At 26.7% G+C, this 13,323-nt stretch overlaps 1 protein-coding gene across 4 annotated transcripts in view; it reads left to right on the top strand.

The window, feature by feature from the left end:
• LOC129962593 (band 4.1-like protein 3) overlaps positions 1-13,323 on the top strand; it is an 83,374-nt gene that overhangs the window by 62,270 nt on the left and 7,781 nt on the right. For 3 of the 4 annotated variants that reach the window (XM_056076427.1, XM_056076419.1, XM_056076400.1), the window contains exons 7-14: positions 743-916; positions 2,357-2,597; positions 3,509-3,606; positions 4,556-4,737; positions 6,813-7,018; positions 9,074-9,214; positions 10,079-11,755; positions 12,502-12,732. In XM_056076427.1, the coding sequence (XP_055932402.1) occupies positions 743-916; positions 2,357-2,597; positions 3,509-3,606; positions 4,556-4,737; positions 6,813-7,018; positions 9,074-9,214; positions 10,079-11,755; positions 12,502-12,732 (2,950 nt within the window). The remainder of the gene's footprint in view (positions 1-742; positions 917-2,356; positions 2,598-3,508; positions 3,607-4,555; positions 4,738-6,812; positions 7,019-9,073; positions 9,215-10,078; positions 11,756-12,501; positions 12,733-13,323) is intronic. The other variant, XM_056076410.1, reaches the window with a different exon arrangement.

Raw genomic sequence — 13,323 nt, forward strand, 5'->3', positions numbered from 1 at the left:
TTTATATTTTACTGTATTTATAAAAAATTGTAATGTATTTATAAACAAAATTTTTTAATTGATTTAAAACAATAAATTTTATTTCATAACTATGTTATTCTTGGTGGTTTTAGCATAAGCTAGAAGACATTTACTTATATCTATATTATATTGAGCTTTAACGGGTTGAATTTAGCATTGCAAGATGAGAAAGTTGTTATTGCTACAGTGTAACTTATTGTGGTTTAACAGATGGAATATATATTAAAAGCAGATTTATTTTGAAAATGCAGATATATGTCATTACTTAATCAATTCTTTTATTTAAATTTTTTCTGATTCACATATAAATTACAGATGATGTCTCCAAAATATAATATTTGACTTTAAATAATGAATAAAAACTATATAAATATATGACTTTTATTCATTCTTAAACTGTTAGATATTCTATTTGAGAAGGTTTATTTTTCTATTTCTCTCCTGTTGATACATGTTTTTAATTTGCAAATAATGACTGAGTTTATAGATGCCTATAATTTTCAAAATCAAAATATTATAACAAAAAAAAATATGAAACCAAATTCGGATCTTCTTTATTATGCATCATTGCAACTACTTTGATAGAACTGGGTGGGGGGAGACAACCAACGTTATAATGTGCGATTAATTTTGTTTTTCTAAGCATGTGGTATAATATCCTTTATTTTATTATTTTGTATCCATTATTTAGTATATCTATCTAATTGTGCTTTTATTTTAGATTGCCATGCTCATTTGTTACCCTTGCCCTTCTGGGATCCTATCTGGTGCAGTCAGAATTGGGCGATTATGATCCAGATGAGCATGGCAATAACTATTTGTCTGAATTTCGATTTGCTCCTAATCAAACTCCAGAGCTAGAAGAAAAAGTTGTGGAGCTCCATAAACAACACAAGTAAGAATTATATATTTATTATTGTGTGTGTGTGTGTGTGTATGTGTGTTACTTATTCAAAAACAATGGTTGTTATTATATTCTTTGCCTTTCCAAAGGGGAAAAGACAATAACATGTAAAATGGTTCTAGTAACAGGAACTGTGAAAAGTTTAGATCTGGAATCATGAAAAATGGTTTAATTTTAATGTTTATTATTTTCAGTGAAGTTGTATGATTTCACAGTATCATGGGAAAAATTCATTTTTTTTTTTTGGTGTGTTTGCAAAACTTTAAAAAAAGAAAACATAGAGATCTCTTGATTAAAATATTAGTTATTAAATATTTTAGTTATCATTTGAAGAATTAAATATCATTAAATTCCTGCTTCTTTCATCAAAATAGTCAGTCAGGTACATTTTCTTTAAAATTATTGTTGATTAACTTAAAATGTTTATTAATATTTCTTGGCACACAACACATTTGCTGGGAATGTTGCTTGTGTTTAATCAAATCCTTATAGGAAGATGACTTATTGTAATGGTTCTCATAACATCTATAATAGCTTGAAGGAAACTAATTAAATAATGATAAAGGAATTGAATGATTTATTGGCTATATTATGTAAAAATTATAAACTTTTCTAAAGTTTATAATTTTTGCATAATAAAAACAAAAAAAAATGTTATTTTTTTTTTTTTTTTTTTTTACTTCACTAAAATCTCAGTTCATTAGCTTATAACAGAACAAATGCCTTAAGATAATCAATCACATTGTTGCTATTCATTTGGTATCTGGGTCAATAATAGAACTTATATGCAATAAAGTTGGAATATTGATTAAAATATTTATTCTTAAAATAATAATAATAAACGATTTCAGCAAGCAAATTCTGTAGAGCTGGCTGATAATTGTCATTAAACTCTAACAATAATATTTAGACATTGAAATTGAACTGTTTGACAAGTACTGCTATCTAATAAAAAGTAATTATAATATTCTTTTATATGCTTTACTTTTGTAAGAAAATGTATTAATCACCAATTGTTATAAATTTTGTATTTGTTTCTGAAATGAGTATAAATTACCCTTCTGTCATTTGCAATACTTGTTATATAAAAAGAAATTTGTGTAAAAAGATGGGCGAAGGGAGATAATACTTAGCCTTAATAAATTCTATTGAATATTGCATCGGTAGGATAAACTAAAAAGAAAATTATACTCATTTTTAAACTTGTTTTGTAGCTCTTACTGATTTTTTTTTTTTTTTTAAATTTCAAGTGAAAAAAAATTGAGTATTCTTTTGACTTTTCAAATTTATATTAAATAAATCAAATATTTGTACAAATTTAAAAATGTCTTTAAAAAAAATGTTTATTGCCGGAAAAGCATGAGTCAGAAATATCTATTGATTATTTTCATTTGAATATTTCTAGAATTGTTTTTGGTGTCTTTTGAACAGGGGCCAAACACCAGCAGAAGCTGAACTTCATTTCTTAGAAAATGCTAAGAAATTGGCTATGTATGGTGTTGATTTGCATCAAGCAAAAGATTCTGAAGGGATCGACATTATGCTTGGAGTTTGTTCGTCCGGCCTTTTAGTTTACAGGGACCGATTACGTATCAATAGGTTTGCATGGCCAAAGATCCTGAAAATCTCTTATAAAAGGAATAACTTTTATATAAAGATTCGTCCTGGTGAGGTGAGTTTTTTTTTTATGAATAATTTATGCATTAATACAAATGATATATTTTCAATCTTATGTTGGTCTCTTTCTTAATTTTCAATTATATAATTTCTGAAAAATAAAAATGAAAGATCTATGGTTTTATTTATATATTTTTTAACCCTCAAACAAATACTTGTTAAATATTTTGATATATCTATACATTTCTAAAAATATTTTTTTATTCTTTTATATATAATATAATTTTCCAGTCTTAAATATAACAATTATGTTTCAATGATTACATATGTAAAAACAGGTAATTGACACAAAATAACATAGTAAATATTTCAAATATTTTATTTCTTGTATCTCGGCGCGGCAAATGCATCAGTCACTATTCTTATAACTTAGATGTTTATATTTACTATTTTTATGTTAAAAAAACACCTAAGAATTAGCTTCATGGTACAATTCTCCTTAAATATTTTAAATTTTTATGCTACAATACTAAAATGCCTTATGTAAGTGCCAATTTTAAAAAAAAATGGAGGTTAGCCTTTATTAGCATTTCTTGATAAAGTATAATAAGATTACCAATGCTGAAATTTCTCAAGGTATTTTTTTAATTTCTTCATTGCTAAATATAGAAATGGATAAATTTTGTTCTATGATAAAATCCATCACTGATCTTATTATTTGATTGCAGACCTGATATTAAATTGAAGGATTGCCTTGCATTTTTTTTTATTTTACTATAACAGTTTTTTCCTTTTTGTATAAAAAAAATTAACTTTATTGGTAAGATTGTAATCTAAGTAATTTTCATGAAATAAATTATTACAGCAGTGAAGGAATTATTTTCATAATATTACTAATTTTTTTATCATGGAAAATGTTGTGTATCTGTGCCCAATTATTTAATTATCAATCTTTCTCTGTTCCAGTTTGATCAGTTCGAAAGTACAATTGGATTTAAGTTGCACAACCATAAGGCAGCTAAGCGGTTATGGAAGGTTTGTGTTGAACATCATACATTTTTTAGGTGAGTTTATGCTGATATTAAAGTGTTTTATTTATTTTTTTTCTTTTGAAAAAATGAAGACTTTTCTTCTAACCAATTAACTACATATTGCTTATGATTTAAAATCTTTGAATGTTATCTATTGTAAAAGAAATTATTTATATAATTATGAATCTTTAAGGCTGGTAAGTTTTAATTTTTAAAAAAAGCCATTCAGTCTTCATATCACATCAATATTAATTTCTGTGAGTTAATCATAAGCTGTATATTTTAGAAACAAGTTTTAATTTTTTTCAACTTGTTTATATATGTATTGTTTTAATAGTTAGGTAATGTAGCAAAATAAAGTGTTTTATTTTGTATTTCTGAATTAGTATGATATGTTGTTTTAAGTAATCATTATATATCCCCTCTATACACCTTGAGTTACCTAATTTATATTTTCCCTCCAATTTAAGAAAGGAATGGAAGAATTGGAAAAAAAGTTAATGTAATTAGTTTTGTATGTTTTAACGTATGTATGAACAGCTATCAAGTTTTCTGATTCAAAATAGTAAATTCAGTCTCCATATTCAATGTTCCTTTCTCTTTAAATGATACAGAAATTTTTGTAATGTTACTTAAGTAAACTTTGCTAATTATGGTGGGGTGGGGGGAATAGAACAATTTAGTAGATAAAAATTATCACCTCCATATCTCAAATAACTGTGCAGAAAAGAAGTGGTCTTTTATGAATTAGTATCAAAGACTTGGCATTTTACCAGTATATTTAGTTATTACACTTAATGTTGATGTTTTTTTTTTTTTTTTAATTGGACTTCTAATTTTGGAGTTGAAAAAGTAGCAAATTAGAAGATGAAAATTAAAATTGTGGGAGTGTTCTATTTTTATTTATTCAATGCATAACTCTATTAATATTGACAATATAAAATTTGTACTTGACTGGTGAAATTTTCTGTGTGCTGTATAGGTTGATGTCACCAGAAGCTCCTCCAAAACCCAAACTGTTTTTGCCGCGATTTGGATCCAAATTCCGTTACTCAGGTCGAACTCAGTATCAAACAAGGCAAGCGAGTGCAATGATTGATCGTCCCCCTCCTCATTTCGAACGAACATTAAGCAATAAACGTTTCACTAGGAGCATGGATGGTGGTATGTGGTGTAGTATAATAGATATGAGCTTTTAAACAATTTAATTAATGATTTAAGGTTGGAATATACAACAATACCTAGTCTTGCATTTATTCATAGAGCTGAATTAAGTACAATTTTTACTATATAAATATATATGCATTTGGAGTGCAAATAAATCATTCTATTTTGTATTGTTTTGTAAATATGAATAGTTTTAAATAAAAATGTATTATTATAACACAGTTTGTTGTGTGAGAAAAGTTTACCATATATCCCCTAAAAATAACTTGCACTAATTGCAAAAAAAAAAAAAAAAAAAAAAAAAAAAAAATGTCATTGATATTTAAAAAGAATTAGTCCTTATAAAACTATTGTGGGATGTCTTTTATGAACTTTTTTTAGATTCATTAAACATAAACAAATCTTATGTATGTAAACTATAAATGTAGTGTACAGTCTGAAAATGTTTAATTTTTCTACAAATTGCAATTTGCATTTTATTGTTTAGTATTTCCATTAGCGTAAATAAATTAGTGAATGTTTATAAAATAACAAATTTAATCATGTGTTATTTAAATAACAGAAAATAACCTATTCTAGATATATGAAAAATTCATTAGACAGAATAACTTATCAAGACAGAAAAAATCATTTAGATAATTTCAACTTAAATTAAATGAAATCCTGACGTACATGAGAATGAGTTTTTTAAAAATTTAACTTGCATTAATAATATTGGAAAAAAGAATTCAGTACTCCAAATTCATAGTTATGAACATTAAAATGTTGTTATTATTAGTCTTATTTTGTGTATCATAAAGTGAATATGTTATCCCCTCTTTAGAGTGGCAGTAACTCATCTCGTATTCTTAATTTTCCAATAACTTTTCCTTGCCTTATTATTGCCAGAATTCTTTTCCTTTGCTTGCAACTGTGCAATATAATAGAAAATGCATCTTGTTGTATTATCAGAATCAGTTTAATTTTTATTAACTACTGAAACTTGGATATTTAGTTTATTCATACTAGTTTGTGTTTAAAGTACTTACATAGTTGGTTTGACCAAGTCATGATCCATTCAATTTTTTAAATGCATTGAGAATTTCAGAATAGCAGTAAAATGTTTTAGCACTTGTTTTAAAAAAAATGTCAAAGTTTCAGTATTTACCATTTTGTTAATTGAATGGAATTATAATCTTAGCTATAACAATTTCAATTGGCATTGCTTCAAAGATTCAAATTTACTGCTCATTTTTTCGACTATGTAAGCATGCTGTTTTGTGTACTGTTGCTATTTCATAAATGTTGCTTTTTTTTTTTAAACACTAAAGATCTTTAGATCAGCTTTAATCATATTTAGCATTTCTGCAAATTATTTTAGGAGGAACTTACTTGTATACTTAAAGCTTTTCTGCTTTTATTTTTTATGGCATGAAAAAAAAAAGAGGGCATGTTTATAACTTTCCATTATTATACAAGTTGATTTTATATATATAAAAAAATATTTGTGTTTATTATTATTGTTTTAAATTTCATTACCATTTCATCAGAAAATCAATACTTAAAAAAGATTTGTCTTGATCCACAGTTAGGAGAACAAATGTATGAAATGTACAATCATTTCAGAAAAAGGTAATATTTTTAATACAGAATTTCTAATTCTGTTCTGGCATATCTGACCATCTTATTATTTTTTTATTAAATTATCCATATAAAATTTAAATTTTAAAAGTAGTTCCATAATTATTTGTTGATTGTTTTTCAAATAAATAATACTTGTATAAACATTTATTTCATTTTGAATTTGTAATTTTTAAATAAAATCAATTTAAAATAAATTTTATGTATTTCTTTCCTCACCAAAGTAAATAATCTAAAAAAACTGGTTATTTCAAACAAAAAATAGTCCTTTTCTGTCCTTTTAATTATTGATTATTGAAATTTTCTTATCAAAGTGCTTGATAATTTAGCAATTTAGTATTAGCTTTTTTTGGTTGTAGTGATCCTTGCACCTTTAACTGTGCATGTTTGTGCATTGCTTGCTTTTTCCCTTGTCTTTTCCTCTTTGAATTGTGTGTGATGTCCCTTCCCAGCCCCAGGCTACTCTAGAGAGCGCCCCTCTCCAACACAAAGACCAGACGAAAGCAAGCGCCACACTCTTTCAGGTCCACCCAGTCGAGGCTATCCTAGTGACGAGAAGGTCAATGAGCAGTCCACATCGGTCACAACCACTCCAGAAGAGGTGTCCAGATCTGAAAAACTGAAGGAAGTTGAAGTAGAGAAGAAAAAAGAAAGCAAAGTAATTTAGTCTTCTTACTTACTTTGTCTGACACATAGTTATTTTTATTCATTCTGTTTATAAATATTCATAGTGATGACTAATGAGGTAATGTAAATTTCTTAAATTGTTCTTTCCATAAAATTACCAAATTTATTTAAAAAATAAAAGATGTAATAAAATATTGAAGAAATATGAGCAAACCATGTTTATCATTATTTTCTCAAAGAAGCAGCATAAATTAAACATTTAATGCAAGTAATATATGTTTCATTTTGAACACTTTCCGTCCTTATAACAATTATATACGTTTTTGGTCAGGATATGAATCATTATCCAAATCTGATAAATCAAAACCATTGTTAGGATAAAGGAAAAAAGGAAATAAATTTTTGAAAAGATAAAGTATATCAGTGCATTGAATAATTATCTTATGAATGTGTTGGTTGAAAATAATATAAAAACATAAATATATTTTAACTCTAAGCAGCTAGTTATTTTAATGTAATAAAATGAATTCTAGAAAATTAGCGAAATCACTCATAGTAATATTCATATATAAATAATTCATAGTTTGAGACATATGATGTAATTTTAGCAATATTTAGAAGGTTTTATCATTGTAATATTAAGGAAAGACACAAAAAGCTGCAAAATACCTTTCCTTGATTGAAAGCATTTGTGACAAGAATTGCAATTTTCATATGCAGAATATTTCATAGAAGAGATGAATTATGTGTTTAAAAAATATCAAAAATTACAGATGCATTATCTTGTACACACAAAAGGTCAATACACTGAAAATGTTTCTTTTGAGCCAAAAGGGCTTAATATTGATTAAAAAAATATTTTCTGTGAGCTTCTCACTGTATGTCATTCCTTTTTGTAAGTATATTTTTTGATCATTCAAATGTTAATGAAATTTTACTTTATTTTCCATTCATTTTAATAATGAATAATGGTAATTTTTAATGTAATTAATAATAATGGTAATTTTTGGTTTTGATAATACTGAACTCTCTCCTATTGGCAATATATGCTACTAAGTTTTTTTGTAGAATTCATCTTCATGTGTGTATGAAATTTCATTTTATTGCATTCTTTAATTCCAGCTGTAAATGTCACTAAACAAGTATATTATTGTATGGTTGTCTTTAATATAGATTAATATTTTGAAAGCGAACATTAAACCTTAATGCTCATAGGCCACCTCTTAGTGATAACAATGTTTTGTCAGCTATGTCATGTATAAAAATCAAGCATTGTATAACGGTTAATAGTTGGAAAAGCTAGTTCATCAGTTTGAAAAAATAAATAAATGCCAAATTAATTTAGTCGTGGTACAAATTTCTCATTTTGGAAACATGCATTTAGAGAAAAGGGAATGAACTCTTAAGTACATATTTATTGCCTTCACAATAATTCTTCAGTTTTAATTTTGTGGTATTTTTTTTTAGATATTGTTCTAATTTTGGAACAATGGAGAGACTTATAATGTTTTTTCTATGTTGATTACCTTAAAAAGAAATTGGAAAGTTACAATTTTGACATTATAAGTTCTTGAATCTTTTGGGAAAACTAATTTCATTGTATCATTATTATATTTATTACAAAAATTGTTAAATTTTGAAAATGAAATAATAAATTGCTCAATTCAGTAAAAATACATCTGTATTTTAATGCAATTAATATATAAGGTTTTGATGAAAAAAAATTTTTAATTATAAATTTATTTTTTGAAGAGTAAATAATTATGAAGTTAAATACCCATTATGTTGTAACTAAAAATAAATTTTTAAAGAATTCTTGTAGAATATTTAAGATTTTAAGAAATGAAGCAATATATATATATATATATATATATATATATATATATATATATATATATATATATATAATATTTGTTTTACTACAGTTAATACTGAATATTTTATGAATTAGTAGTGGATAAAATTTTGTACTCATTAATATTGTTAACATTATTACATTTGTTTTGACTTGATTCTTGTATCTTTCTTTCATTTTAAATATGATACTGTATTTCAATTTAAACTAATAGTTGCTTGCATTTCTTAGAAACCAATTGGTGGTGTTGCTGTTATGTTACCTGTAGACTTACCTAAAGCCAGAGGGAAATCTCCAATACCTCCAGAAGTTCCTGAAAAGCCTGATGTAAAAATTTTATCTCAGGAACCAGTAAGGAGAGCAACTGAAGAGGTAAAACTATTTGCATTTACATTTATTTTTCATTTCTAAATAATATAGGGTTAGAATTAAAGAATTTAAAAATTAGTAAATTTAGGATTAGATTTAAAGAAATTTATATATACTTGTTTATTTTTACAACCCTCAGTAAACTGTCATAAAATGCTAACTGTTGTCAAGTTGGTGATTGGCAACTCAGTTTTGGCAATCTTAGCAAAATCTGAAAGTTGTCAAGTAAACTCAGGACTGCAATTATCAACAAGTACCATTTATATTATGTTTTGCAATTGTTAATGCCTGCTCATAGTCTTTTTTCTAAGTAGTTTATAAAAGGTCAAAAATATGTATTCAAATAGCACATAAAGATATCAACTTTTATATGTAATTAGATTTTATTGTTTTCAGATTTTGAAAATTAAGTTTCTAAAGAATCACATTTTATAGCAGATAAACTTATGGCAGCAAAAATGAATGTTATATTTTAACTTCATATCCCAGAAGGAAGAACAGGGAAAGTCAAGAGTTATATAATTTTTTAAAATTTTATCAATAGATTGCGTAGAGGCTTTATTTTTTTTCCAGATCAAATTTATTTTGCCAGAATTATTACTTAAAAAAGCATGTCCATTATACTATTGAGTTTGATATATTTTGTTTTTACATTAGTAATAGTCATTGCATGTTATATAATTTTGGTTTTTTTTATAAAGATAATCCTTTACTTTTTTTTTTCTTTGCTGTGATTGGTTTTTGGTTCTAATTTGATTTCTGTTTTTTTTCTTCCTTTGCATGTCAATGTTCCCATTGACCCACCTGGTTTGAAAACTTCATCCCTCTTGCATGATTTCGAATTTTTGTTTGATCTGTGATTTTTAGACCAACAAACAAGTTCCAGCATCTCCAACAGCTAAAAATATTCCATCAGAGACCAAACAAGGTGAAATAACTGTAACTCCAAGAGATCGTACAGGACAAGGTGATGCTCAGCGACCAACATCCTTATTCACAGGGAAACCAACTCCATATACAAAGGAATATGTGTATGAAGTCAGCTCTAGCGACCAGAAAGCACCTTTCAGTCCTGCTGAACATGGTTTTTCCTATGAAGGGCAAAAGACAGGAAATATTTCTCCTAGTCTAGGTGAAATGGCAAAACTTGATACTTCTCCAGGTAGCAAGCGAGCCAAAGGACTTGCTTTTACTTATGCTCCACCAGAAGGCGATGTTGATACTTCACAGAGTGAAGTTATCATCCCACCACAGGTTCTTACTGATGATAATCGCATTCAAGACATTTCATCTGAGTGGAATGATACAACAATAGATGAATCTCTTAAATGGGATGATTCTAAAGAGGAAGAAATGATTAAAAATAAAGAAAATTTAGACATTATGGCTAAGAATGAGCAAGAACAGAAGTCAAAGTTGGGTCTTTCTGTTTTCAGAAAAAGTTTTGAAAAAGATAAAAAAGGTAAGAAGAAAGAGGAAGAAAAGAAAAAAGACAAAAAGAAGGAGGAGAAGAATAAAAAAAATGACAAAGAGGATAAAGAGAAAAAAGACAAATCTAATAAAACTGGAAAGGCATCAGTTGAAAGTACTCCCAGCAAGAGAGATTCAGCTATTGAAACCGACTTGCAGGTTGATGAAATAGTAGTTGAAAATGTGAAAGAAACGCCTAAAAAAGAAGAAGTTGCTGAGAAAAGCCCAGTGTCTGATGAAGAGGAGAAAGCTGTTAAAGATGAGGCTGAGAAAGAAAAGAAATTAAGGCTATCGTTCAGTAAAAAGAGCAAACCGAAGGCAGCTGATGTTGAAGCACAGGATAAAGGGAAAAAAGAAGATCCTAAAAAGCTGAAAGAAAATGAAAAAAAGCAGAAAGAAAAGGAAGCAAAAGAGGAAGAAGCTAAGAGAAAGCAAAAAGAAAAGGAAGAGAAAGAAGAAGCAAAGAGGAAAGCAAAGGAAGAAAAGAAATTAAAGGAAAAGGAAGCTAAAGAAAGGCGAGAAAAAGAAAAATTGGAAAAGATGAAAAAGAAATCTGAAACCAAGTTAGATAAAAAAGGTAAAGCATCATCGCCTGAGAAAAATAATAAAACAGAAGAAAAAGAAGGTGAAGATGCAGCGGAAGAGAGTAAAATCGAGGAAGAAAATGCTGAAAATAAAGATAAAGACAAAAGCAAAAGTAAAGAAAGTCTACAAAAAGAACCTAAATCAAAGAAATCAAAACTTTCATTGTCAAAAATTGTTAAGAAAAAATCTAAAAAGGATCATGACAGTTCAGATTCTTCTAGTAGCTCATCTGAAGAGATGTTGAAAGAGTATGGAAACATTTCAGACAATGAAAATATAGCTGGAACTGGTGGTATAGTTACATCAACGCCAAATCGATCTTTGCGTGGCAATGTTGAATCATCATTTCCAGCTGAAAGCTCTAAGGATGTCTCCTTCAGTTCTGAAACTGCAGTCTTAGAGCTTGATAATTCTCCTTATTCTAGCCCACGTAATAAACAGAAACCTGGAGTTAAAGATGAAGGCAAGCCACCACAAATGCTGAAAGAGGTTGATATATTTTTTTTACAGTATTGATATAATTATTTAATGAATTTTTAATTTATGAAATGGAATGTTATACTATTCATTGCATGTACCTTATTTGTTTTATTAATTTTTTTAATCCCTTGAAAATGCCCAAATGTATAAATACATACATCTAAACAGAGTGGATCTTAATTTACTATAGGATTCGCAAGAATCAGACTCTCTCCCCCTCCCATATGCATTTAATTATAATTTTGTTCAAGGCTCAATCTCGGATTTGAAAAAATAACTTATATTTTTTCTCAATCAATCCTAATACCAAATATGTATAAAATAAACTTCTTTCATTTAACTTTATTTTGATTATATTTTTGTTGTTATAAAGTTGTAAGCTAATATGGATTTTTTTTATGTGCTTACATAATTATGAGTAAGATATAAATCATTGTTATATACAAAAATTTAATATTTAATTCTATCTTTTTAGAATTGTATTAATGTTTAGTTGATGGATTACCTGCTGATATGTAGTATATTGATTTGATAGTATATATAAGTTAAATTTATCACCAAGTTAAATATTACTAATTTTTCATGTTTTTATTTTTAATTATAAATATTTATACAGAAAAATCCATACAGAAATCCATACACTACACAGAAAATTTTAATACAAAAATATTGTTTTGAATTTAAGAAATCAAGCTATATTTAGGATTTTTTATTCAAGTTACACTAATTTTGTATGCATTTAAATAATTAACTAGGCTGAGATATTAAAGGGACCAATCTTAGTGACTGAATCTTCAACAACTGCTGCTAGTTCTGTGACTACATCAACTAGTAAACACATATCTGGAACAGAAGTAACAACATCGCCTGATAAAAATGTTATTTCTACTAAGACTTCAAAAACTAACTTGAATCAAGAGAAGACTGTCACCCAACAAGTCACCAAGAGTTCAAGAATAATGACTGGTACATTAGAAGATGTCCAGGTATGTTATAGAAAACCTAGACTGATCTGAAATTTTATGTTGGCACATTTTCAGCTTGAAGAGTTTTAAAGAATTATTTTTTTATTTCACTTTATTTAAGTTTCCATAATTATTACTTGATCCTATTATATTAATAAGTAATCTTAATCACAGTAACTTTTATTTATATATGTTTGTTTATATCTTGTAAATGATTGGACCAAAATCAACTAAGATTTGTAAATATTAAGAAGACAAGAGAAATAATACTGTGAAATTTTCAAAGTTCCGCTGTAACTTCAGAGCAAATATTCTCAGAAGAAATATTTTTATATCATCTTAAAATTCAAATTTTTCCTTCAATTAGTTTTAATTTTTATGTTTTTATAAATAATTGAAAAGATGCTAACAATTTTGAACTAAGAAAATATAGCCACATTTTTACAAATCATCTAGTTTAATTGATAATCTTATTTTAATATAAAAACTTTCAATTTTTCAAAAAGAATTTTGTATATTAATATATTTTATTGAAAAGTAGTTTTTACATTAAAAATAGTAGTAATGATTAATTTAATTTCGAGCAATGGCAGGTGTATCAGTTTGTAAAAG

The sequence above is a fragment of the Argiope bruennichi genome, chromosome 1 (genome assembly GCF_947563725.1).
Source record: "Argiope bruennichi chromosome 1, qqArgBrue1.1, whole genome shotgun sequence".
In the NCBI taxonomy this organism is placed as follows: Eukaryota; Metazoa; Arthropoda; class Arachnida; order Araneae; family Araneidae; genus Argiope; species Argiope bruennichi.